This window comes from Syngnathus scovelli, chromosome 1 (genome assembly GCF_024217435.2).
Source record: "Syngnathus scovelli strain Florida chromosome 1, RoL_Ssco_1.2, whole genome shotgun sequence".
NCBI classification, from domain to species: domain Eukaryota; kingdom Metazoa; phylum Chordata; class Actinopteri; order Syngnathiformes; family Syngnathidae; genus Syngnathus; species Syngnathus scovelli.
Genome location: NC_090847.1, coordinates 13,232,388 through 13,259,934, shown reverse-complemented (window position 1 = coordinate 13,259,934; position 27,547 = coordinate 13,232,388). Strand labels below are relative to the sequence as shown.

Sequence of the window (27,547 nt, the reverse complement as noted above, 5' to 3'; positions counted from 1 at the left end):
TGAGTCCATGGTCCTCGATCGGAAAAGGGTGGAATGCCCTCTCCGGATCGGGGATGAGATCCTGCCCCAAGTGGAGGAGTTCAAGTATCTTGGAGTCTTGTTCACGAGTGAGGGGAGGATGGAGCGTGAGATCGACAGGCGGATCGGTGCAGCGTCGGCAGTAATGCGGACCCTGTACCGGTCCGTTGTGGTGAAGAGAGAGCTGAGCCAAAAGGCAAAGCTCTCAATTTACCGGTCGATTTACGCTCCTACCCTCACCTATGGTCACGAGCTATGGGTCGTGACCGAAAGAACGAGATCTCGGATACAAGCGGCCGAAATGAGTTTTCTCCGCAGGATGTCCGGGCTCTCCCTTAGAGATAGGGTGAGAAGCTCGGTCATCCGGGAGAGACTCGGAGTAGAGTCGCTACTCCTCCACGTTGAGAGGAGCCAGATGAGGTGGCTCGGGCATCTTATCAGGATGCCTCCTGGACGCCTCCCTGGGGAGGTGTTCCGGGCATGTCCCACCGGTAGGAGACCCCGGGGACGACCCAGGACGCGCTGGAGAGACTATGTCTCTCAGCTGGCCTGGGAACGCCTTGGGATCCCCCGGGATGAGCTGGATGAAGTGGCTGGGGAGAGGGAAGTCTGGGAGTCCCTCCTGAAGCTGTTGCCCCCGCGACCCGACCCCGGATAAGCGGAAGAAGATGGATGGATGGATGGATGGAAATAATAAAAAAATGGTGGCACGCAAAACCCCTTGCCATAGACTACTGACGATTCCACTGACAGCCTTTTTTTATTGGGATTTTTCCCCCAAAAAACGTATACTTCACTGGCATCACATTTAAATAACGATGTAACATATCAATGTAACAAAGACAACTGCAAAAAAATATTGATACAATAAGACAACCAAAATATTAGCCTACTGGTAAGGCCTATAATATTGGTGACCTTACTCATAATCGTAGATATACAAACTGGAGCGTCGGATGCTTTCTTCAATACTAAAGTGAATACAATGACACTGTAGCAAGCACTTTAAAATCTATTTTCACTCCTTTACAAGTAACATTGTTTCCAGTAGCATGTTTCATTTTACATGGGTTTGATGGTACCCAGGGAAATGTTTATCATACTGTTTTTAGTCATTTAGTTTTAGCCATTACTACCTGAGAAGGAAATTATTTCAACACTTGTACTGTATTTGCTAAGCATATAATCAGCATTTAGCAAAGTATCAAACATTTTAAGACCCCTACTAATTCACTACTAATTTCACTCTCCATTCAATTTTCTACTGTAGCACTGTTGTCAGTACTATTGGCTGTTGTTGAACATAGTATTTGGTGTTGCTGTGAAAAAGGTTGGAAGTTTTGATTTAAAAAACAAAACAAAACAAAAACGCTCATTTTCATCTCGGCTTTTCCTCTTCACTCCACTGGGATAACTACGCTTCATTTTCCTCACAGTTGCGCCAACATGTTTGCTTTTTTCTGATTCAAGTCTGCACATGAGCAGTAAGAACGTGGAAAACCCCAGAGCATGAGATGTAGCCACAACAATTATATCGGATTAACAATTATGACGTGTTTTATATGGCTAAAACAAAAATAATTGCTTTAAATTCAACAGAATATAACATTTATCAATTTCATGTTTTGGAAGCCCATGAAAATTATGGGGCCTTAGATAATTGGCTGTGTTAGGTAAGTATGCCCGTTTATATCAATGATTTAAAATGCACTGGATTCAATTTTAATATGGATGCATTTGTAAGTCTGGGTGTGAAATCTCACAGGTACATATCTGCCATGAAAAACAAACACTTGTTCAATAGTTAACCTGCCTTATATTTTAAGGCTTTGCATGGGATCTGATCATGTTGCATACGTGGTAAGAGTTTTTACAGTATATTGGGGGTGTTAAACTGTATTGACAAATGACTACTTCCTCATTAGTAAATCACCACAGTGCTTCCTCATTCTCGCTAGCATGACCCCATGATAACTGAGCGAAAAGGAGAATGACTAAGCTTGAGTCCATCATTATTGTCAGGAGCAGCACAAGGTAAACACAGAGACTAAGCTATGCGGAGGCTCTAAAGAGTTTCTGGACTCCAGTTAGGCCAACTTGGATTAAATCAGGAATTTGGAAGCTCAGAGAACCCGTAAGGCTCGAAATCATGTCTGTGCCCACCAGAGAGGTCCACAAGCGGAGGGCCCACATCACAGCTCTGCCTCTCTACTACACAGGGCACCTGCTCAAGAAACGCTCCTACGAGACGGTGAGGGCAAATGATAAAAACTGATTTGGGAATAGGAATGTAACGTGAAGCTCAGCCATCCTAATGTCATTATCATCTTCAGGATTTCAAGAAGTACTTCGCAGAGCTGCGTGGAGACACCTTGTTTCTGTACAAAGACGATAAGCAGGATACAGTGAGGCCACCTCTTGCATTTGCTTTATTTATGATTGGCTAAAATCATCATTCAACAAGCATAACTAGAGAGATTTAAATACGAATATATTGTGCTGAATAATAATGATAGCAACTAGAGTGGAAGGTCGGCTGGAATTACTCTCTATCCACTATCCACTGTATGATGGCTGTAAAAAATTCAAATTAATTGTAGTGGCAAATAAATCTTTTTTTTATATAGGAGCTGTGGGAATTGGTGAAAACAAATGCTTTTAAAACCGATTCGGGGGAAAATGATACAGATTTTGGGTCCAGTGAAAGGAACAAATCCTGTTATTCATAAATATTAAGTAGACACCTATTTTTTTGCTTTACTGGGCCACATAAAATTATGTGGCAATCTGTACCTGACGCAAAGTGATTTGGTTGTCGTCATTCTGTAAAATACACATATGTGAAAACGGCATAATAGTATTATAATGTATTATTTAGTCAATATTTGTTAGAGAAGAGTCACCCGCTGACATATAACTGGTACGTTGTATTTGTGTGACAGCAGTGACGTAATTAACTGTGCCCTCCAGTAGTGTTTCAACGCTGTCTTCATAACTGCACAATCCATCGTATATAAAAATGAGACTTTAGTGATTATTGATTTGGCAAAATGTAGAAGATTCCCAGTCATAATCCAATAATTAACTGGCATTATGTCTAATTATATATAATTAGACATAATGCCAGTCAATTAACATTACTTCATGATTTCCTTCCTCTGTCAGTATACAGAGAAGCTGAATCTGCTGCAGCTGAGGTCCATGCAGTTAGCCTCCCCATATCAGAGGAAGATACCCACCATCTTCATCATCATGATGCATACAGAGGAGGTCCACTTGAAGGTATTGGTATCTAGTCCAAAAACCAGGCTGTAATGCTATCACTACAATTTATTTGAGGAGAATGATGGTATTTATTTTTTGGTGGGGGGGTGCAGTTGGACAACCCTGACACAGGAGAAGAGTGGCGGGCCTATATCATGACTATGGTCAAAGTGAGTAAAAACACACACACGCACGCGCATACACACACACACACACGCACACGCACACGCACACACACACTCTAATAACAGGTAAGCATTTGAATAACTCAGCAAGCCATACACAATTTATGAAAACAATTGGGCATTTTTGAAAAGCACTAGAGAAACAAATTGCTGTATTGTATATTATTAATGGACATGGTACAATATGTAATCAAACCACTGTTCATAATTTCACATTAGGGGCACTTAGGTAGGATACAGTAGCTACGTAGTGTGGATGAACAGATGGACATCCGTCCATAAAAAGATAAAAAGACAGAAAAAAGAGAGAACGAAAGGAAGATATACATACATGGTGGGAATTTTGGAGTTCTTTTTTATTGACATATTCAGGGTCGGCATGCAAGGGACAAACCCACAGTATACCCAACCAGGAAGGATTCTTACATCAGGTCAACAATTAACTAACCCATTTAAACACAAACTTGCTTTCCCTGATATATAAAAAGAAGAACAAAAAACAGCACAGACCAGCATGGTTTCATTGCATTTGTTTTTCAACAAGACCAACAGAAAAAGCAAAACATCACAGCCAAGATTAGAACAGCTTAAACCTTCATTCACTGATAAACTCGCTTTAGGAACCAAGCCTCATCCACCCAGCTGGGTCAGCAACTCAGCATGTTGATGGGGCCCGCCCAGGAGCTGGTGATCGTTGATGACCCACTGGTTTTGCTGGTGTCACCAGGACAAATACAACATGTTGGCCCTGCTGGGTGTCTGTGGCTTAGTTGGTAGCATTGTAGAGTGACTAAACATTCGCCCATCTGTCCGTCTGTCCATCTATCCAGTTGGATGTAAAAGTATTTGTATGTTACTCTGTAGAAAGAGATTCCCAGCCAGCTGCAACTCCTGCCCGGCCAAAGGTTGCTGCTTGAAGATGCTCTGGCTCAGGAGAAGTTAAGAATTTCCCAAGTGGAGAAACCCCCGCTTCCTCCTCGACCTGCGCACCTTCTTGGGGCCTACGCATCCGTGCCCCCACAAAAGGAAACGCATGATCACATCAGTCCAGAGATGTTACCGTGACTATGTTTTGTTTATTTCTCTTGTGTTTATTTTTTATCTAGCCATTAAATCTATTCTCCGATTCTTTCAGGTGTTTCTTCAATGTAACCCGGCAGGAAGCTGAGAATATGTTGAGGCAGAACCCGGAGTTTGGAGACATCATCCTCCGCCCATCCGCCATGGCCAACAACTATGCCCTCACCCTCAGACATGTCACAGCCAAGTACATTACTGAATACGTATTATTAATACCGTAATTTCCAGACTATAAGCCGCACCAGACTATAAGCCGCACCAGCTAAAATTCAGGGATATTTTAGTTTTTTTCTTACATAAGCCGCACCGGACTATAAGCCGCACGTGCACATGAGTTTTTTTTACAAAGAAAGGCAGTACACAGAAAGCCGTAAAAATCCTTAAATACGCCACGCCGCCATTTAAGACTCAGGGTTCAAAGTAACCTTCTGAATAAAATGCATTAAAAGTTCACATTCATTACAACTTGTTTTTGGTGAGCAAAATGTCAGAAGAATTGAATTTAAATGCTGATTGATTGGGTTTTAATACAATGCAGATGGTCCAAACAGCGCCACTGCTTTGGGTAATCTCTGAGTCACATGGCAGAGTATGAAAAAGGGTTTAGAGCCCTTTGACGCAGGTCACCTAGCGTGCATTCCTACTAAAGCTCATAATAGTCACAAGCAACACAGCCAGAATAAGCAGCAGGCATAGTAGTGTTTCAAAATAGTATTTTTGTTGTTGTTTTTTTTCTTCAAGATACCGCACAACAGTGGTCCACAGCCTTTTTACGAGTGTATAAAAGTGATCAAGTCATCACAAAAATCACGAAAAAAAATCTTATATAAGCCGCACCTGACTATAAGCCGCAGGGTTCAAAATTTTGGAAAAAAGTCGCGACTTATAGTCCGAAAATTACGGTAATTACTTTGTCTGAGATGATACCCGAAAATGGCAAGTGTATTCCAAGGGTACGCTAAGAGTATCATAATAGTCACATAATGTAGCGTGAGACAGAGGAAATGTTTTATTAAAGTATTTGAGGCACTGTATTTGTAAGGGACGACAAATATAAACGTAAGTACCGTATATAAAAATGCTAGTATTGTTCTGAAGTTTAGTTTCTTATCTTTTTAGTGAACAATTTTGAATATGCATTGCAGTCATGATAACTTGTTTTGTTTCAGGGGGCCTGTCATGAAGAACTATAGGCTGATCTACACCAAGTCGGGATTTATCATCCAATTAGAAACAGCAGTATGTTTTTCCAGCTCTCATAGCATTATACTTATAAATGCAACCACAGCTTGAGTGAGTTTAGCAAATATGAAAACTCATCAAGCACTTTATTAGGTACACTCGCACAAACAGAGATTTGCATCCAAGATTTCTGATCAATTCCACCTTTACACAGAGATAATCAAATTCAAATATGAAAGATCACATTTGTTTTTGTTACTACACAGCAAGCACCAAAATCAGTGTGTAATATTTTTTGCCTTCATAGAAAAGGTCATCAAAATATTGGAACCAGCTTTGAGAATGCAATCACTGTAAACTTCACCCACAATAACCGGATTACAAGAATGTTGTTATATTCTGACATTGTCGACACAGCTTTGTGGTCAATGACATTTTTGACGCGCCTCACACAGTCGGTTTCCCTTCAGGTGACAGTCTCCTCCCTGCAGGAGGTATTAGAATATTTTCTAGAGAAGACAGAATACAGGCTTCATCCTTACACACCGGGGGGCATCTACGAAACTCGCATCGGTGAGTACTGCATGGGATTGGTGACCGTTTTAAAATATTGGAATGACTGAAATCCTTTCACACAAATGTGCTAATATAATATTCGCAAATGTGTTTCACTTGTATATATGAGTGCACAAATTACATACAAGAGAAAAATGTCTATCATTAGTGAATGTGAACAATAAAGAAAAACAGGAGCAAAAAAAAAAACATTTCAGTGATGCGTATGTGAGAGCATGTGAAAATAAAAATTCTGCAGCATTTCAGTAATGTGTGAGAGGTCATCCTTAATTGTCACATACTTACAGCGGTAACACATCCCGAGTGCGTCACTCCCTCAACACAGCCAAATGTACCCAAGGCACAAGTGGCGCCATCGATGCTGATGTGTTCACAGAACAAGCCTGGGGAAGGGGAATATGTGGTCCCAAATGAGCACAACTTGAATAAAGGTGCAACTAAAAATGTGCCAATGTGTTAACATAAATGTGTTGTGTTAAAATGAACTGAAAGTTTGCATTGCTTTCAAATAGTTCAGCTGGATGAAGAGCGACAAGTTGTACGATTGTGGCAGAACTACACGAAGAGCGAGCGCACCAAGTATACCCTCACTGGCACTCACTTGCCATTTATCATGCAAAATATATCCGTTTGTGATATTTAGGATATTGTTTCAGTTTTTGTGACTGTATTCTTTTCTTGAGAATATTTTGCAATGTTTAAAGACTACCGAAGGACACTGCAATGAAATCTCCCTTTATTACCACAGCTATTGTTTTGTAGGTTTATGAGATTGTAAACACAATAATTCACTCCCATGTTAATAAAAGGAGTTTTGTACAGTATGTCACTTCATCAAGATGACACAGGCTAACTCTAACATGCAAATGAGTAAATAAACCATCCCCAAGATGATCTATTTTTTTTATTATTTCATTTTTTCCACACAAACATGAGCAAGTCAACAAATGTTTCAAAGGTTCTCTTTGTATATGCTGTTTTATTATGGTTTTCTTCATCAGTACCATGGATCATTATACTGTAGGTTTAAAGAATTAAGACCATTCATCGTTCTTTAAAGACAGCAAGACTCAGCAAAATATAGAATTATTTTAATTTAAAAAAAAAAACTCCCTTTTGTTTTCCTCTGACATTGTTGTCTATCAGACTATTAATTTGCACATTGTGGGGCCTTATTTTGCTAAACTGAGGCCCATGCACTGGGCGTAACTTCATTTTCATGCCAGTGCAAGTCTTGTCTAGCGTATTTGGGGCTGTGCTGCGCTCATCTGTGCCGGCGGATAAAGCAGCTTCGCCGTCGACTCACCTGCTAATTTGGTGACAGAACGCAGTCTGCACTTAGCTTAAAAAGTAGATGATTCTTCATTTTTGTTCAAGGGTAATGGTTTAGTTTGGCGTATTTGTGAATTTGGTAGACGCACTATGCCTCTCTGGGCGTTTCTGCCTCACCCACTAGCGCATCTTCTAATTTGGTAAAAAACAGTAGAGATAAATTCAATCTAAATTCGAGCCTAAAAAAAGCAGGTCTACTTACTGCAATGTCAGGCACGGCAGACTCGGATTTGCGCTTCAACCGTGCTAATTTTGATGCAATAGAGGGACATGGCAGGATTTGCAGTGAAAATTCTACTTCCGTCCCACAACAGCACACAAAGGCACAAAAGGCCCTCGGTACACCCAATTCTACCCACGTAAGGTCTAGCAAAATACCAAAAGAAAGAAAACTCCACCCATGCGCAAGTAGACTGCGCTCTGCACTAGACTTGCGCCCGGAACGAAAACAGGGCCCTTTGTGTCACTCACTCTTGTTCACACTTTTTAGGGACAGTAATCAGGTAAAGGAATAAATAATACATCTGTAATAACTTACTATCTCTGGGTTTAAAAATAAAACCAGAATAAATTAGGAGTTTGCGTCCCCCAGTGAAGACCTGCCTCTGAATTAAAGTGACACTACTTTTCGGTGAGTGATAGTTGCAGGATCCTCTCGAGCTCCTCTTCTTCCTCTTTACGCTTCCTGTGAAATGAGAACAAATCATCCGACTCAATAAAATGATGTGGATTTGATAATGGACTACCATGAAATCCACATGGGGGCAGGTTAAAGTGTTGATCACAATTCTAGATTTAGACTACAATAAATCCCAGTTGTTTGAGAGGGACAGGAACAGAACCCTGCTTCAAATAGCGACAATAACAAAGGTTTTAGAACTGCAGAGAGTGGACATCTTCGTCGCTCAAGCAATATCTACACTCCGGCATACAATGATTCCTTGAGGTATAAAACTTCAGTTTTATCAAGATATGACATTGTGTGGCGCCTGTGGCTCAGGCAATAGAGCTGTTCAGAAACCGAAGGGTCGACGAACCCAGCTCTGACCGAGTCACGTGTCCTTGGGAAAGACACTTTATACACCTTGCCTTAGGGATGGACTACTGATGAAAAAATCCCTTTGGCAGAAATGTTCATTGTCCCTGTCAATTAAACAAAATGAAAAATAAATAAATAAATAGTTTCGATTTTTTTGCTTTGACTTGCAAGCAAAAAAATAATTGAGACCTGGGGGGAGTGAACTTAACTCAGTTCACCACTGTTTAGCAGATAGTAAACAATTATTAAAAATTATTATAAAAGAATTCAAGCTTTCAGCTGAAGTTTATACAAAAAGATAATTACGTGTTTTGTAGTTAAAAATACCACATAACTTTGTTTTAGCAATGTATTGATATCTCTATCTAAAAGCTGATAAACGTAGAGCCTCACTTGTCTATCTCCTCTTGCTCACGGCACGACAGCTCCATGGCAATGCGCAACTGCTCATCGAAGCTGCTCGCTCCACCAAAGGGTCCCGATAACGGCGGCTCAGTCGCTGTATTGTAAGAGAGAGGGTAATTGGGGGTGGGGTTCAATGGAGAGTCTGTTGGAGGCTGGCTGGGGTCCTCCGCATCATCTACCCCTTCTCTGCTAGCCAACGAGATGGACAAAGACTCTTGAATGGCCCTGTCCAAAAACATAGGAATAGGAAGAAAAGACAGAAATGTATCACTGCTGGGCCTCAGTCGAGGATGACTGGGAGTAGTCGCTGCCCCCCGAGTGGGTTGAAAGGAAGCGCTAATCACAGACTTCTATTCACAGATGCCTAATTATCTTACTTAATTACATGTGAGAGCCTTTCTTCTACCAAATCAGGCAGATACCATCATGATTTTGAAGCCTGACAAAATGTTAGCTCACCTCTCCAGCTGAGTATCTTCCTCATAAAGGGGCGACTGAGGTCCTGGACGACTGTTGGTCAGAGCCTCCCAGATGGTTACCTAAAAAAAAAAAAATAAATAAAAAAAAATCAAATCATGCTATATTGGTACCTCTACCTACGAACTTAATTGGTTCTACGATCGGGTTTGTAAGTAGAAACGTTTGTAAGTAGAAGCAACGTACTCCCTGAAATGTGCTCATGTACTCGTCACTTTCTGGTGCAATTATTGAGTTTTCCAACTGCGTGAGTGGTCATTAAACGCACCTCGTGCAGAACGCAAGTGAGAACTTGAAAAAAAATACAAGAAAAGACAAGGACTCTAGCTTCGCTGGAGCGTCGGTTCGGAAGTCGAAAATTGGTTCCTAAGTAGATGCCAAAAAATCACGAGGCTCCAGTTCTTATCTTGAAAAGTTTGTAAGTATAGGCGTTTGTAAGTAGAGCTACCACTGTATTCTAAGCTTTCCAGTTAACTATATTCAACTCATATTAATTTTGAATACTATTAAAGCCATAACTGATTCCAATGATTGTTCAAACTATCAAAATTGTTGTTCTCGTTTACGTGATAGGAAAGAGCCGTGTGATTGAGGTTGTGTTCTAACCTGGTCGCTCTCTGTGCCAGCGTCCAAAAGGCTCTGCTGGATGGCGAATTGTAGCAGGTTGTCATCCTCGTCTCTCATTGGCTCGCTGCGCCCTGGTCCGAGGGTCGTGTAGTCTGCTGGGGGCTCAAACACCGAGGGGTCCACCTCGCAGTGGAAGGGAGCGGCCGACTGCCCTGTGATGACGGTTTACAACAAATTAGAGATGACTACTACATGTGACTATCATTGCTAATAACTTGCTAAATATACTACTTTAAATGTAATTTTGCAAAGATGGCTGGACTACATGATAACAGATGCGATTGGCTGGCAACCGTTTCAGGGTGTCCCCCGCCTACTGCCCGATGACTGCTGAAATAGGTTCCAGGCTTGTGTGTCTGAGTTACACAGACCAAAACTGTGTGAATTCATAGTTACCTGCTTCTTCTGAGCTCTCCGGTTTGTGAACCGTCACTGAGCTCACAGGCTCGTCACAGCCGCACAAGTTACTGAAGGTCACTCTGGCATTCAGCACGTGAAACAGCGGAATCTCTGAAGAGCAGAGGCAATTCAATCAGAAAAGCAAATGAGGTAAATGATGACCAGCCCTAAAATGTGACTTTGCTCTCACCTATTTTGACTGGAAAACCTGGAGGCAAGCGTAAGGTGATGAAGTCACGCAGCTTAGCAAAGTGAGCGTTGGAGATGGCCATGAGGTCAATGATGGGCGTCACCTGTTCGGCCAACGACAGCGGGTGGGTCTCACTCAACCACAGATTTGCCTTGAACCTGGAGACAACCAAGGCAGAACAAATGTTGAGATCTATCATGCTGGCTCTTATCTTTTTTTATAATGGCTCAGTCAGTACCTCTGCACTTTGCTGGTGAGCTCGATGGGACGTCCAATGTCCCGGCCATTGAGGTTGAACTCTGGATTGAAGTATTCTTCAGCCGTGATGGCTGTGGGATTATGTGGACTGGCGCACTGGGACACATTACTCTACATGAACACGAGAGAGACGCTGATGTGTGAACTTATTCGACAGACAAGCACTGTCTCCTCACAGAAAGGTGCCACGTTGTCGGCATGCTTTTGTTGGTTCTATATAACAATACAAAAGGATTCGATCTACAAGACACTTGTCCATAGGTGAAAAATCAAATGTTGTATTGGATCACAAGGTAAAATTTTGCATGTTCGCTATAATAGAGCGAGAGAAAAAAAAAAGTTTCTTCATTCTCTCTCAGGGACTAATAAAGTGTTATTCTCGTCAAAGAGGCGGCATGGAGTGTAGGTGGGACCATTTGATTCAGTGGTGCTTACCCCATTGTGAGCAGTGTGCTGTTCAGCTATTCCCAGGAAGGACTGCAGAGGAGTTTTGGAGCCTGAATGGGACATATTGAAAAAAGCATATTGCATAAAGTCAAAGGGGGGCACATAATGTGTGTTACATTTTAAGGTTCTGTGGATGGAGATTGTACTTTTGGTCTGTCATGAAATTGCTCTACGATCTCACCTTTGCTCCGGGATTTATCCTGGTCTGATAAATGCTCTGTTCTTGACCGAGTTACCAGCTCCACATTGGTTGCACTGTAAACCTGAATACCATCACCATATGTTATTTCTGAATAAAAATAATATCTTAAGTACACCAGAGATTCTAACCTAACACAGTATATTGATTGTATACAGTTGAACACAAACAACACAAAATGGGTTCATTAGGTCGTATTTTCAAAAATACATTACAGTATACGGATTGCCCAAAAAAAAAATACTGCTCTGAATTCTATATCAAATAATGAAGTCATAAGTCTCACCTTGGCTTCATATCCACTGACCATTTCACTCTTCTCAGAACGCCAGCCCCATATGCCAGACTTGTTCCTAAAAAGAAAATGCACATGTGGGTCACAACTTTCCCATTTTATGTATGCCTCGGTTTAAAAAGAATTCCAGTTATGCTAAAAATATTCAGTTGAAAATTTAACTCTATTTATACTATATATTCAATATATACAAACGGTTTTAGTTGGATCTATGTGTGGTCTATCTATGCTGCAGAACCTATTGGTCATGTGCATAACGCATTGCTGTACACTAAAAAGTAGTTGTATCCCTCCGTGGCTTAACACACAAATGAGTTGTACTTAGGCATCCAATCACAAATGATAGATGTGCTAGTCTAATAGAAGATCAAAAATAATTTTATTTTGGTCAGACAATACTATCGACTGTATCTCGTTTCATTATTTGACTTGGGGTAGGGTTTTATTTTTGACAGAGCATGCACCTTACCGCTCAAAGGCAATGTTGCGCGTGTTGAGGTGCGTGGAGACGATGGGCGATGTGAGTCTCTGCGCAGTGTTCTCTTGCGATGGCTGCATGGCGGCCAGCAGGGACGGCGCATCGCGTGGAGACAAGACGAGCGGCTCTGTGTACACCACCTGCTTCTCATGGTCCACCTCCATGACTACCGCCCCATTGTCTACAGAAGAGGACAGATGACAGTGAAGCACAAAGGGCTTAGTCGGACAAGATTTTGGTTGCAGTCAAACTTTTCCATACAAACCTCCACCCTTAAAAATGTAGCTCCGTCGTCCTTTCAGCCAGGTCATGTGTTCAAAACCCAGGAGGGTTGTGTCTACACGGAGACACGAGCCACTCTTCCACACCCGATACACGTCACTGGGGCAGACCTTGGACACCAAAGGCACTGAGGAGGAGAATTGGTAGAAGTTATATTTGAACAAAGACAGGAAGTGTGATATCAATGCCCCTGGAATTTATTATTTCTATCTCCATTATTTCCTAAGGGGAAACACTCCAACTGAATCAAACTTTGAGATTACACAAATAGTGAGGGCCAGCTGGTTTCATAGAGGCCTTAGTACTGAAAAGAATGATGAATAAAAACAGTCACCCCAACTGGTAAACTCCCACTTCATCTCCACATAGAAGTCACGCGCCTGCAACAGATAAAGACAAAAACAGAAAGACTTGGTGTTTACCAAATTTTATTGAGCCACTGCGTGTATTTTATATCAGACAAAAATCTCAAGGCATACAAAAATGTCACTTAAAAGTAGAGTTAAATGCGACTTAATGTACAGGCATCATGCTTGAATCAATCGTGAGGGGGGGAAAACAAGCAGAAATTGCAGCTCTAATTAGATGAAGCATTTATTGGTTCTCTTTAAACTTTTTTTTTTTGGTTACCTGTCTAAGTTTACTCAGAAGCTCCGGAATTCCGGCCAGCCGCTCAGTCGCCCGCTTGAAGTCTCTGTATTGAAGCACCAGTTGAACCAGCTCAGGATCTCCAGTGCTCACAGCCTCTTGCAAAACTGAACCCCAAACACATGACCGGTCATCTGTGATGCTTTGTTGAACCCTGCCAGCCCTCAAGAAGCAAACGCGCAGGCACAACAGAGCACCCACTTGTCCAGCCTTGCGCGTTGCAGTGTGTCGGGTCTGCTGTGTATCTGAGCAGCACTCGGGTGGACTCCAAGTGGCCCAGGGACACAGCGAGCTCCAGTGGGGTGCGCCCCCTCGGATCCACTCGTTCCAAATCCTGCTGCGGTAGCGCACACACACGCAACAGGCAGCTTCAGCGCAATGCGGTGCGCCACAGAAGGGAAAAAGATGCCAAACAAACCTACCTCTGCCTTTTGCATCGCTTGGTCGAGTTCTTGATACTGATTGTTCCACACCAGGAAATGCAGTGGATACTCTTCTTGGGCCATCTTTGACCCTCGATTGACCGTCCAATTAACAATGGGGGGAAGAAAACTTGCGATGGGACTTAGCGACTTTTGGGGGCAAGCTAGTTGGTTGGTTAGTTAACAGGCTAGCTCTAGCAAAGCAGCAGCAAAATACAGTGCATAAACCAAAAACAAAAGGGGCGGGGGGAAGAAGCTTCACTGGTAAAAACCTGTCGCAAATCAAATATATCCGCGTTGCTGTCGCGAGGAAGTCAACGAAACTGTCGTGTTTTTTAAATTAGTGGGCTGAGTTGTCAACTCAGCCCACTAATTGGATGTAACGGTGGAGAACTAAGGCTAGTGAGCTAGGCTAACGTGGATAACTGGCGCTGAGCATAACTGTGTCTTGCTCCACCTTTCCATCATGAAGGAAAACCACTTAAGGCACCTTACATCCATGTGCGTTCGTTATCTTCCCTTAAGTGAGTGGAATCCGGTCGACGTAAAAGCTTGCCACCCACATCTCGGATGTATTCGCAGTACTTTGTTCAAATATTCGGCCTTTCTTCGAGTTGGACATCCACAACTCCCCCGGTGTCGGTGACAGCCGCTGACGGCTACGCTCAGCACTTGTCCAATTGAAATCCAAGCGCATCACTTGGAAAGTCTGCGGAATGTGCGTGATGACATTTTTTTTCTTAAACAAAACAGGACGCCAGATGCTAGTTTATTTATCCGTAGAGGCGGTCGCGGCTCTTCCTGGTTGAGGAGGGCGGAGCCGCCCATCAGCTGACAGGCTGCAGGTCACTCCTTTATCTTCAACTGTGGTTCCCAACCTTTTTGACACACACTGAGTACCTGCTCACTCATATATGGTGATGGTTATACAAAAACAGAACGTAACACGACTTCAATATATTTTTTCCTCCATAATTTTAACATTTAATTCTTGGCCATTCACTCTCCCTCTCAACAAATCAAACAAAAAAAATGAGAATCAAAGTTAAGAGCGCTCCTTAGTTATCCATAAAACTGGAGGGTTTTATTTTTACTAAGTCTCGTTTAAAAATAATTTAGAACCCTAAATGTCATGAACCAAAAATAATTTTGAACCCTAAATGTCATGAACCAAACACTTAAAAATAATATTCAGATCTACAATAGCAGCTTTATTTTCATCAGTCATTTGAGACTTAATGAGTCACTTGAGCTGACTGTGGTTGAGCTGTTGTGGTTTTGTTTCAGCTGTGCCCCAGGTTATTGATCTGGGGAAATAAATTGTTAAATGTTTCGACATACCGCTGGTTGGGAAAGTGACCTACAATAATACCCCTGGTTGGGAAAGTGACCTACAATAATTTTGTCATTTTCACATATTACGTGTGTGTGTGTTTGGGGGGGGACTCAGTACTCACTGAGAATCATTGTTTTTATTTTTCTTGAAAAATACATAAACGAAGTAAAAAAAATCTGAAAATAATTATAATGCTACAAGGATCCCAGTTTTGAACACCTAATAGAGGGAAAACATTTACACAAAAGTATATATATATATATATTCATTTGCAGACATGAGGCTACAAAAGCAGTCTCTGCCAGGTGTTTGTATCAGGTTAAAGTTACTTGTTGGGTGTAACGAAACAGACAATCCTATCCCTATTTATGCCGCCCTCCCTCAAATAAACAAGTTGTACATTTCTACAATGAACTGTGTCTTGATATTCTGTGAGAAAATTTAATTCCAGAAAAATATATCAGAGGTGGGGAGAAAGGGTATACATACCTGCATTTCTCTAAACAATCTCTGTACAAAAAACAAAGTGTTTGGAAATAATAGCACCTGATGTCTAATGGTGGTTGAAAATCCACCACTGATGTGACACCTGCTCCTTGGCTTGTTATTGGAAACAGCCCACCACCCCCTGACCGCTCATGGGGTAGGGTCTAGTTGCCGTATTGATTAGACTCATAATTCTCTTACTCATGCATACTTGCCAAGTAAACAAATTTACAACTTAGAGATTCTATTTCAGAGTTTGGCTTTAGTTTAAACGAATATCAAGCAACAGTTGCTGTGCATGAAGCAAAAAGGTGTCACCAAAATGGAAGCAAAAAGTGACAGACCCAACCAAAAGGAGTTGAAATGTAGTCTAAAACAGCTAACAATAACCTATTTTCTCCCCGCCGCTCAAACGGTAAGACAAAACCAAAAATAAGGACTCCTGAGTCTCTTTAGGTACATTGTCCTTTTCCTCAACAGCAGAAGAGGGAGTAAGAACTCTTGGTGAGGTCACTCCTACATTGCTGTGGTACATGTGTACTTGAATGTCCTCGCTCTGCTGTGACACTTAAAACCGAGCTTTAGGATATCCTTTGGATCAGTTTTTCATCTGACAGGCAGTAGAGCGTATTGACTGATAGCTCTGAGATAAAGGACTCGCACGCTTTGCGGGAGACACCTTTACAGCCTCGCAAGTCGAGTAGTGATATGCAAGACAGGCGGCGGAGATACGTTAAACACGCATCTGTGAGTTTACTGCTCCCTGAAACACAAACAGATGCAGAAGTCATCATTACAACTGGGGGAATAAGACCATGTATTGGTGTTCTGCATTCTAAAACATCCGTCCGTCTCTTACCTCCTAAGTTGAGCTCTGTTAGTGTGTTCCGGGTGGACGAACCCACCGCAGTCAGAAGGTTGATGGAGTGGTCTGTGAGGTTGTTGCAGTGAGAAAGGTCCAGTTTGGTCAAGTGGGGCATGTGGCGGATCACCAGGCGCAGGGTAGAGTCACTAATGTCCAAGCCGGCAAGTCGCAAACACTGCATGGTCCTCAACTGACTGCGGTTGTCACAACCTAGAACATCACCAGAAAGGAAATTCACTGGTTGGAATGCTTCATAGTCACAAAACGTCCTGGAAGGAATACTTGTAAAATATGAATATGCAAACATCACTATGACATAGTACTCATTTGTCTTTTGGGGACATGCCCTTGTAAGCGCTCTCAGTCGCTGTGACTCCAGCCCCAGTGTTAGCATCATCTGCATGCTCCTTGCAAGTGATCCCCTTTTTTTAGTTGGGTATTTGACTCCTATCCCGCTCAATAAATGGCTGAGTGTAGTGGCGACTGTCGCTCTCCTTTTTCTTTTCACATTACTCAGTAGCATGTCTGAAACTTGTTCTTAATCAATTTTTTACTCTCAACAGTCAAAGCATTAAAAATGGGGGGAGGGGCGACAAACAAAAAAAATATTAATAACTTCATCTACTCAAAGGTCAAGATACTATTGTATTAAAGACAAAAAAAAAAACACCTGGGGGAGTGACCAAGTCTCTTATCTGAGCATCTTTAACCCCATCTGCATACCGCACGTCCAGAGTGCGGAGGAGAGGACAAGCAGAGGAACAGAGTGCTGAAATGGACGTCCAGGGACAACCTGCCAACATCAGATCCTTCAGACCTGAAAAACAAGATTGCTGATTTCATTTTCCTTTATAATGTAACAAGAGCACATGCAGATGACCATTAGACATTAAACAGTTATTCTGCTTGATTTTAGTATCAGAGCCATCAGAGAGGTCAGAAGTAGATATTAACGTACTGATGACACTCATCCCTTCCACTTTTTTGCTGCTGTCTTGACAGTCAGATTGCTGAATGCCATGTTGCTACATGAGCCTGTAACTGTTCAATGGATTATATCAAAGAGATCACCTGGAAGGCGACCAACAAGCCAACCGAGTTGTTTTTTGGAGATGTTGGTCCAGGAAAGATCAAGTGAAGCAGGCTGTCTCTTTATGATTCCCGTCAGGGCTTGAGGTGTGATGGTGCGTTTGATGCTCAGGTCAATCTGCGCCCAAAGTCGCTTGTCAAGGCACCTGCAAATGAGCGGACATAATGGAGTATGTCGACATTAACAACAGGCCTAAGTAAAATAAAATGTCGAACACTTACCATTTGTACCAATTTTTGCAGACCGCCATACACACACAAAGATCTGCTCGACTTAAGTAGCGGAAGACGGACACCCATACTTCCCTCTCGCAGTCTGGCCTACTCTCACCACCTGCCCTGTCAGCTTCACTACCTCCATCTTGCAAGGCAGACAAAGGGATGCGATGGTGCAGAAGCTCAGAGGAGCAAGAGGAGGAGGCACCGTTGCTCAGCTTAGCTGCACTGCTCTGCTTTTTTCGTTTGGTGATTTCGTGCCCCTCTGTTTGGTGGGATGTCCGTGTGTGGCCACCGCGATTGATTGCTGGCACCTGACCGCTGGAATGTTTATTAGGGTTTCTGATAGGTGGCCTGATGAGGGTTTTGTTGGGGTTGTGTTTTGCCGCAGGGGCAAATTGAGGTGTGATTGCCTCTAGTTTGGGAACAATTGCTGAAGGTTCCTGCTTGTCATTGGTTGGCCTTTGGAGTGTCACTTTAATAAACGAGCCATTGGCGCCCTGCTCCATCTCATTGCCACCATCCTCTCCACCATTTTGGTTGGTGTCTCGCCGCTCTTCCTCTTCTCGATCTTTGGCTGCTTGTCCTCCTGAACTTGACAGTGGCTGGTTCTCTTTATTGCCTGCTTGCTTGCCATTTTGCACTCGCTCCCCTTCTTCGTCATCGTCAGAGCTGCTGCTGTTAGTGCTGCTGCTGCTGCTACTGTCTTCACTCTCCACTTCCAGCCCCTGATGGTACCTACTGCCTGTCATTCCTCTTCCTGCTCCTCCTCCACGCAGCCTCACCCCTCTCCCCCGCCCTCTGCAAGGCTCTACCTTGGGTTCGATGGCCAGACTGGGAATAGACTGTAGCTGGAGGGACCCAGTCACTCTGGAAGAGCTTCCGTGAGGGTAGGAGGTGCCCCGACCTCTTCCCTGAGATAGTGCATTTACTGGAGAGCGCAGGCGCGACTGTAACCTGGCACGCTCCATTACTTGTTTTTGCTACAAATGAGAGGGAATATTTTTTCAGCACACATCATGGCTTTACAAAAACATTTCTTGCAGAAGTATGTGTTCAACTTACTGCAAGAATTTTGCTGCGCTCTAGTTTTATCTACAATTTAAAAGAAAAAAAAGACAGCATTACTCTCACATTACATGGCACAATAATCAAATTTAAATGCAGCAATTTTTACACTATAACGATTGCTTACCCTTTTCTTGAGTCGCAGCTCCAGTAGACTTGCTCTTTTACGGCTCCGTCGATGCTGCAGTAGCAATTTCTGAGAGGGTGGCGGGGCTGTGGGCCGAGCAGTGGGTCGTGATATGGCTTTGCCCCGTCGGCCCCGTACGCCAATACCTTCCCGATACGCAGGTTTTGATGGAGGCAAGGACGTTGAACTCTCTGATTCTTCACTTTCCCCCTCACTGAAAGACTGCTATTTCAAGAAAAAAAAAAATCGTATCATTGTAAAGAAAATATTGTGGGTTATTGGTTAGAAAAATAAATAAAAAATGAGTACATACATCTGACTCAGAGCCTTTGCTGTTATAACACCGAGGACATTCCCAAAGGCTTGGCAAATCTGTATTTATTTTACCCTCACCAGGATCCTAACAAAATAAAGACATTCAGAGATGTAGGCAGCCATAAAAAATAACAAAAAAAAAAAACCAGTTTCTATGTGATTAACTTTTTTTAAAACAATTTCACCTTCATGCAACGCCGATGGGTGATCCGTGAACAAACAGAGCACTCCATGAGCGTGTGAGTGCTTGGGTGAGATTCCTCTGCTTCGCCTTCTTCACAAATTGCGCATCTAGCTGTATTTGGCAAAGCAGGCTAGAGAGACAAGAAATGTTAGGTTTAAGCACGTGCACATTTTGACCCCAGACAACAACAAATTAAAATGTTATTTTTATTTCAATAAAAAAAAAAAAAAAAAAAAAATCCCAGGCCCCTTATAGAGAAACTTACCATGAGACACTGTCTCATGACGCAGCCCTTCTTCATTCTTCCAGGCCCGCCAAACTTCCTCATGTCAAGACAGAACTGGCAGTCACCACACTCTTTCCTGCTGCACCCGGCGCAAGTCTTGCACCGCACTCGTCGGCGCCTCAAAGCAGAAATGCGCGATCGTTTGTGGCCCAACGATTTGTGGAGCGGAGGAGCCAAGCGGGAACGGTAAAGCGGCGCTGGTGGAGGTTCTGGGGGTTGGTACCATGATGGCTATATAAAAGAAAGCCAAAGAACTTAGTAATTGAAATTGGTTAAAAAAAAATTGTTTAAGATTGTAATGGCACATTATTGCATTTAAGTTGCTTGTGCATCATATTGCCTGGATGGTATTGAGATTTTTTTGTATAACTTAGTAATCAATAGATTCTACTTACTCTTTTGGGCCACTTGACAATGGGTTCTCCAGTGTAGGACAGCTTGGGGATATCCATTGCATGCTCTTTCAGAACAGCCTACACATGAACAAGAGGGGACAAACAATAAAACTCCTCTGGTTGTGTATTATTGTTATCAAGGACCTTAGTTGATGAATACCAACCCTCATGTCTTCTAATAATGCTTCAGGATTCCCAATTCCAGAAGGAACACACTTTTTGCTTGCAGGCAATTCCTCCAGCTTCCCCACAAGGTTCCACAGCCCCTCAAGCTCAAAGGGTGTCATAATATGCCGCGGTCTGATGACTGGATTGTTTTCTTCCGTTAGGACTTCTTCGTCTTCGGATTCCTTCAACTTTATCTCGACATCATCGTCAATCCCATTGGAGGCACCGTTACCTGTGTTGTTATGGATCCCAAGGTCTGCTCGCGTCAGGCCTGTAAAGAGACAGTTCTGCCTTTAAGCAACAAATTGAGATAGTTGCAGAGCAGCAAGGTTAAATGTTTCTGTAAGGAGTCCTAACCTATGCCGAGCGAGTATTTTTGGAACTCGGGGGTGAGGTGGGAAATGTTTGTCAGGCAGTAGAGGTACCTCTCCAGGACATACCAGCACATCTCGTAGTAAAATGGATAGCGAAACTTGGCTGGGACCTAAAAGGAACACACCGAAATAATTAAGAAAAATACCTATCATGCAACAAGTGGAAAGCCCAACCAGGATTAAAAAAAAAATAGACCTGCACTGATACCTAAAGAGTGATGGCCTAAGAGGTACAGATCATGTTGCTCACCCGAGTACGATCTTCAATGCTGTAGATGTTGAGCTGCATGGGAATATTGAAGCTGTGAAGGAAATTGCCCCCAAACACCAGGGTGTCCTCAGGTGTGTACACAGCATGGATCCACCCTGCAATGATGGTGATTAGCATTTTTACACTGCAATACAGAGTCAGTGTATTTATTGGTGAGAGACCTGAGGGAATCATGAAGGTGTTGCCCTGCTTGAGCTCTATCCTCTGGCAGTCGTGACACTTGTCTCCCAAGAAGATATCTCCCTGCTTTCCTGACAAAACCCAGTTCTCATACATCTCCAGATTCTGGGGGCTGGGTGGAATCAACCAGAACACCTGCAGGAGACACAGATGAGGGAGGGTGAGGGTTTCAGAACAAGCCGGTGTAAAGCACTGCCTTGGCATGGCAAAAAGACATGCACTAATTGGGAAGGGATAATAAATATCTTTCAAATCGACCATTATACCATTTATCCCACCGATAAATCAAAAAAATAATTTTGCATGTTAATTATTACCAAGACAAATGTGCACAAGGTGTAGGCATTCTTTTCATTCACTTTGGGTCACCATCTTCAGTGTATTATCTGTGAATTTAAATGCATTCACCTAGTGAATGACACGCACGTCAGCAAAAGTGTGCAGGTGGCTGTTGTTAGCTCAGGGTAGCGCATTGAGTACCTGCGCGTCAGTTGTGGTCACAGCATCTTGTGTAGGAATGCATTTCTTTCTTTTGTTACAGTTTATTCAATGTAGCAATTCAAAGAGCATTAGCAACAGCAGCTATTTTTCAATCCTTGGGAGAATATTTAAAGACGTTCTAATTAGCGGTGACAGGCTGTTTTAAATTAGCCTTGTGTTGTGGCTGTGTTGTTGCAGTGGGCACATTGCACATCATCTTCTTTCTTAAATGTCTGCAATAACAGTAGTTTGTGTCGAAAAATGGTCCATGCGAAGCTTTGAGACAGAGATTTTGTTTCGACTTTGTTTGTGATAAGAGTTATTTGATTAACTGCTTCAGCTGTAGGCACTAACCTTTCCTCCTCGGAGTATGTGATACCAGACTGAAGTGCCGCCAAAGTCGATATGGAAATCTGTGAAGCAGCCCTGCACGCTCATTAGACAGTACCTATGACAGGCGGGAAAGGGATAAAAGTGCTTGTTAAAAAATAAATAAAATAAAGATAAACAGGGTGCGAACTTTGCTAATGTTGTAAGACTAAATCCAAGCTACTGTGTGTTTTGTTCATGTCTTGGATGAACTTACTTCTGTACTTTGGGATAGTGCATGTCAATGATGGCGTTGGTAGAGTCCCTCTGTCTCTCCTTGAGATGGCGAGGCCACATGTTGTCCACCCAGTCAATCAGGTCCACCTGAAACAACCAAGCATTAGTATGAAACATCGTCTCTGTAAGTGTGCGTCCTGTATGCACTTTTAAAACCATGTGGCAGAAAAGCTGGTGTCTTCTTACTGAAGCAGGTCTTTGGACCAGATTCTCCAATCTGGTGTGGCTGAACTCCAAGCTGATAACATTATAAAGTTTCTCTCTTTCAGATGGCGGAGTCTCGTAGTAGCGCCGCCACTGTGCCATTGACATCTCGATTCCCTTCTGGGTGTTTACATCCATCACGTCAACGATGCGCCGACTGCCTGTGAGAAAATAAACGGGACTTCAGTTTAGCGCAAAGACAAGTCAGATTGGGTGTATTGTACATTTTGAACTCAATATTCAGCGGAAAATATTTAGTGACGGAGAATGCTTACCAACAAACACCTTCACATCACTCACGCTAAAATCAGAGTCTGGCATTCTGCAAGCGTAAATGAAGCAGTTTGTAATCCACATGGAAATGATTAACATTTGCTAAAATGTGACGTAATGAGGAAACTAACTGTATTCCAAGGCCTTCATCTTTCTCAAAGATGATGGGATCCCTCAAACCTTCTCGTTGGATGTATTCAAACGTGAAATCTTTATAAAAATATAAGCAAACATCCAGTTTGGCATGAAAAATCATAATAATTGTATAAAATAATGGCACTTTACCTGCTAAATGTTTTAAATAACACTAATGCAAATAATCTTTTTGACTCAAATTTATCTAAAGATGTAAACATTGTGAGCTCACCTTTCCCTTCCATATGTTTGACCAATTCAGAGCCAAACCTGCTACACTGCAATTTTTCATCCAGGTCGAACATACGTCTCCCTTCGATTTCATCGTCAGAGATTCCGTCATCCTGGTACCGCCGCCGTGTCCCAGTGCGCTGGTGACAAAAAAGGTACGTCTTAGCATCTAAATCGCATAAAACACACGCACACGCGTTCAATAAATGCTTTTCCAATTTCAAAAACATAATTGTGTAAATGATCAATATTGGACAGAATAATTGGAATTATGATTTTTACCCATAATCGAGCAGCCCTACGCTTTGCAAGTTAACATGGTAAGCTCCTTGATTAGTTTGTCCCCATGTTTCAAGACCAAGACTGTGATACATTGTTGTGTTTATGATTATGCCATAAAAGGTACTTTACGCTCTAAGTCACCATTTTTGGCTGGTCAATACAATAAAATAAAAACTATACAATAAAATAAAAACTAGAGTGTTTAAAATAATAATAATAATAGCTGACAGAAATTACATGTTATATTTAAAAAACAAACTATGATTAGAACAAATATGTTTTGGGGTTTATCTTTGTTAATTTAATACATAAGCTTTCAAAGTCTGTGGAGTATTTACCGTAATTTTCGGACTATAAGTCGCGTTTTTTTTTTTAATTTTTTTAAAATAATTTTGGTGAGGGGCGACTTATACTCAGGAGCGACTTGTGAATTTTTTCGCAAATTTTGAAAATGAAAAAATCCGCGATGTAGTGAAACCGCGATAAACGAACCGCGATGTAGCAAGGGATTACTGTCATTTGACCTGCAAGTGACGTCAGCAGCGCGGCGGTTGTTTACATAAGGACAAAGGATTCTATCACGGGATGACGAAGATGACGAAGGGCCCCACGTTTGAAGGATTTAATGATTTGGAGTGACACAAGGTTTGAAAAACGTATTTATGTTATAGTTATTTGATATATTTTATTTCGTGTAGCAACTTGTATATGTTTTTATCGTTACAGTTCAGTAGTTGTTGGCTCGTTGAACTCTTTTTTGTTAAATAAAGAGCTGTTTACCAAACCCACGTCTTTCCTGGTACTTTGTTAACGCTACAATATAGTTATATATTAGATCTGGGCGGCGCGCGCGCGGCGTTGTTGAAATAAAGGACGAGGAATTTGATCGAGGGATTTAATGATTAGGAGTGACACAGATGGTTTGATAATATTGTTGTTATATGATAGTTATTTGAAACATACTTTATATATCGTTATATGGGTTTGTGGAATAATTAGAAATGCAACTTACGAGTCCGACGTCAGCGGCGCATACGCGGCATTGTTTACATAAAGGACGATCAATGGATTTAATAATTTGGAGTGACACAGATGGTTTGATAAACGTGTTATTTATGTAATACTTATTTGAATAACTCTGAATGTTACTCAGGCCCGTTCTCAGCTCCTCGTTTGTGTATATGTCATGTTAGCATACCGTATCGTTTAGCCTGTTGTTGCTGGTTCATGTCTGTTCTTGGTGTTGGATTTTGACACATAAATCTGCCCCAAAAGTGCGACTTATACTCTGGTGCGACTTATACGTATGTTTTTTTTCACTGTATTGTGCATTTTATGGCTGGTGCGACTTATACTCCGGAACGACTTATAGTCCGAAAATTACGGTAGGTAGTTCTTGTATTTGATCGGTTGATGGTTGTTCATCTGCTATTTGGAAGTTCAAACTCAATTTTAGGTAGATCTGATCGGCAGACATTTTGCAGTTGTTCCAAATTTGGTGATCGCCTGTGATGTCAATTTGCCAATCGATCATCCTCAAAATAAGACATTGAAGCAAACAATCTTGCTCACTCCAGGGAAGTTTTACACTGCCATGGTTAATCATTGGAGCTTTCTCATTATATACAGTGGTTTTGTTTTCCCCCTTTGGGAGGGGGATGTCAGGATTTCCCTCCTACTTTTGGTGTATTGAATGTTTAGCAGCGTTTTGGGGAGAATTTTTAGGGCTTAATTGTTTCCCCCCCCTACATTTTAATATGCACCTTAACGTTAATTTGGGGCATTTGTGGGCGAATGGCAAGGAATTGGCAGTAAATACGTTTTAACTAGATTGGACAGAGTGGTCCATATTCCAATCAGATTGGTGATACATTTGTATCTAAACTCGCAGATCAGCTCCAAAATTCTGATCGTGCAGAGCCTAGTTATGCCATTTTTAAATATTTATATATTTTGCATGTAGTTTTTAATTACACAATGCATAGAATGATCTTTTATCAACCTTGTACCAAACAATTTTCAGAAAAAAAATGCTAGAAACGAAAATTTAAATGCGGTGAAACAAAGCTAAGAACACACTAAAACTCATTTTGATAAATGAAATGAAAACTAACACTAATGAAAAAGGCCAAATTAGTGATCCCAGGATTCCTGCATGTATTGTTGCTACTATGTCTTAATATTGACACTATGAAAATACTTTGTTGTTAGGACAAAGACTGGCATACAAGTTGGCAGCCTTAAACCTATTTCCCCATGAAGCATGAGTGCACCAGAACTGGTGTTGATATTTGGACAGAGAGAAAAATATAAAACAATGACTTTTTGGGACGTTGACAGAAACAGAAGGATAAATTGCATTAGAACAGCATTCTAGTTCATGAGGGTCCCAAACAATACAGCACGACAAGAAGGGGTTAATCTTCCACACATTGCCCCTCCTCAAATGCCCCCCTCCTTGCCATTCTCCACATGTAACACTGTTTGGCTAGACAGATGGATCAGGCTCCGAAAAACCGCTATCAGATATCCCCACCCCCACTCCGTTCTTTATGTCAGTCAACTGTATTAAATCAAATTGTGGGCTTGAAAGCTGTACACAAATAAAAGTGTGTTATAGCTTATAAAATGGCATAATAAAATGGTACATGTTTAATTCGTACATTATTTCAATGTTTGCTATATTTGATCAGGTTACACTCCGACACATTAAAAAACGTGTTGGAAATAAAGTGTTAATAGTGAAGAACGATATCAATAACGCTGATGTAGATGCTTGGATTTAAAATCTCCCAAATGGGGTCCCAGCACCCAAATGACAATCTACTCCAATATAATTAACGATTCTGGAATCAGAACAGAATCTGATAGTCCAGGGTGTGAAGCAGATCACAGCAACACCGTCAGGTCAAGACAATGAACTTGACCCTCTCTTGAACCTAGAGTCGTTCAGACACGTCCATTGCTCCAGTTTTACGACCCACGCCAAACCAAACGACAACAGACCACCGCCGCAGTGTCATGTGGCCCAACACACGAAACAAATTATATTAATCAAATTTTAAACGCAATCCTAAACTTGTTAATAACCATAACGAATTGCAATCAGCTGCTTTTTACGACACAAGAGACAGGAAGACGCACGTTTACTTACCAGGCGTTTGCTGTATCGTGTATGAGTATCCTCCATAGCCTCTAAACGACAGGACAAGTCTCATGAGAAGCGTAAAGGCAAAAAATAATTAACTACAAATCCCGTGTTCTGCAATGTTTTTGCGCTGTTTTGACACTTGGGTTCTTCTCGGTGGGGAAGCTAGCTACACATCAAAGCTAGCATTAGCCAGCCCTGTTGTTTAAGCCAGGAAGCTAAGGCGAGCATCTCGTCTAAAACAATTATTCAAAAATAAATTGCGTCCATTAATATAGACGAGTGTCGACTAAAGGTGGGTATTTAAAGAGGGAAATTCCAGTGTTTAAGGGGTGGTAATTACACGGCGCTACTTCTGTCTTTGAAAGTGATCGCAAGCTACCTAGCCGACGTTAGCATCAGCAGTTGTGAGCGTACCAAGCATTTTACCTCTACGTTGAAACACACTACGTTTAGTCGCAGCAGCCGGGGTGACGCTTCACAAGATGCGCGAGAAAAGCTTCTCCGATAAGTTTGTCCACATGTTACGAGGCCGAAACACTGCTGTATTGTTGTGTTTATTAATCTGCCATAAAGTTAGACGGATTCGACGCTATGAGCCGCCATTTTCAGCTGGTCAAACAACACACATACGCACGAACCTAGCATGGAAAGAAAAAAAACAGATTTACCACACCCCCTACTTACCACAGTGTTTCCATAAATTTGCGTAGAAGCCCTCCCATTGGACGTAGCCTGTGCTATTTAAGCAAGATTAGAATACGTTAACATACAAGCGTGTTTGATTTGTACATGGGTTTGCGCCGTTCAGTAACGTGGGGTCAATCATTTTTACGACGTATATATTTTTATTAAATCAGAAGCAAGCAAATTTCACCAGAGTAATGTAGGTTTCTTTTGCGCTAATTCTAAATCTGCCCTCTTTTTTCCTCTATCACAGTAGCTTTACATATAAAACAATAATGATGATGATAATATAATAATAATAATAATAATTATTATTATTATTATTATTATTATTATTA

At 41.8% G+C, this 27,547-nt stretch overlaps 3 protein-coding genes across 8 annotated transcripts; 1 reads left to right on the top strand and 2 right to left on the bottom strand.

Moving 5' to 3' along the window:
- Positions 1–718: 718 nt before the first annotated feature.
- Positions 719–7,199, top strand: LOC125993744 (signal-transducing adaptor protein 1-like). Of its 2 annotated transcripts, none has more exons than XM_049762611.2 (10): positions 719–2,269; positions 2,352–2,423; positions 3,184–3,300; positions 3,396–3,452; positions 4,332–4,528; positions 4,603–4,734; positions 5,717–5,786; positions 6,200–6,302; positions 6,593–6,736; positions 6,823–7,199. In XM_049762611.2, exons 1-10 carry the CDS (start codon positions 2,168–2,170, stop codon positions 6,828–6,830), a joined length of 1,002 nt encoding a protein of 333 aa, XP_049618568.1. In that variant the 5' UTR covers positions 719–2,167; the 3' UTR covers positions 6,831–7,199. The 2 variants fall into 2 exon arrangements, with proteins under 2 accessions (XP_049618568.1, XP_049618563.1); XM_049762606.2 differs by having other exon boundaries at positions 722–2,269; positions 6,818–7,199.
- Positions 7,195–14,644, bottom strand: ankrd13d (ankyrin repeat domain 13 family, member D). Of its 2 annotated transcripts, none has more exons than XM_049762585.2 (16): positions 13,804–14,644; positions 13,583–13,718; positions 13,364–13,488; positions 13,068–13,113; positions 12,717–12,860; positions 12,443–12,632; positions 11,965–12,031; positions 11,661–11,742; positions 11,468–11,529; positions 11,013–11,143; positions 10,775–10,932; positions 10,582–10,695; positions 10,165–10,337; positions 9,541–9,620; positions 9,070–9,306; positions 7,195–8,322 (listed from the first exon to the last, which is right to left on the bottom strand). In XM_049762585.2, the coding sequence occupies exons 1-16, from the start codon at positions 13,885–13,887 to the stop codon at positions 8,259–8,261; spliced, it is 1,893 nt and encodes a 630-aa protein (XP_049618542.1). In that variant the 5' UTR covers positions 13,888–14,644; the 3' UTR covers positions 7,195–8,258. The 2 variants fall into 2 exon arrangements, with proteins under 2 accessions (XP_049618542.1, XP_049618551.1); XM_049762594.2 differs by having other exon boundaries at positions 13,583–13,715.
- A 612-nt stretch (positions 14,645–15,256) lies between these two features.
- On the bottom strand, positions 15,257–27,174 carry kdm2ab (lysine (K)-specific demethylase 2Ab). 4 transcript variants are annotated; one of them, XM_049762505.2, is made up of 23 exons: positions 26,940–27,174; positions 26,529–26,569; positions 23,094–23,232; positions 22,858–22,936; positions 22,729–22,775; positions 22,436–22,614; positions 22,230–22,336; positions 21,998–22,091; positions 21,145–21,298; positions 20,963–21,078; positions 20,696–20,822; positions 20,335–20,609; positions 20,171–20,248; positions 19,755–20,006; positions 19,491–19,619; positions 19,304–19,390; positions 18,991–19,215; positions 18,861–18,890; positions 17,802–18,778; positions 17,562–17,725; positions 17,161–17,307; positions 16,485–16,700; positions 15,257–16,388 (listed from the first exon to the last, which is right to left on the bottom strand). In XM_049762505.2, exons 1-23 carry the CDS (start codon positions 26,944–26,946, stop codon positions 16,207–16,209), a joined length of 3,852 nt encoding a protein of 1,283 aa, XP_049618462.1. In that variant the 5' UTR covers positions 26,947–27,174; the 3' UTR covers positions 15,257–16,206. The 4 variants fall into 4 exon arrangements, with proteins under 4 accessions (XP_049618462.1, XP_049618470.1, XP_049618486.1 ...); XM_049762513.2 differs by having other exon boundaries at positions 18,991–19,212; XM_049762529.2 differs by having other exon boundaries at positions 26,973–27,174.
- Positions 27,175–27,547: the final 373 nt, after the last annotated feature.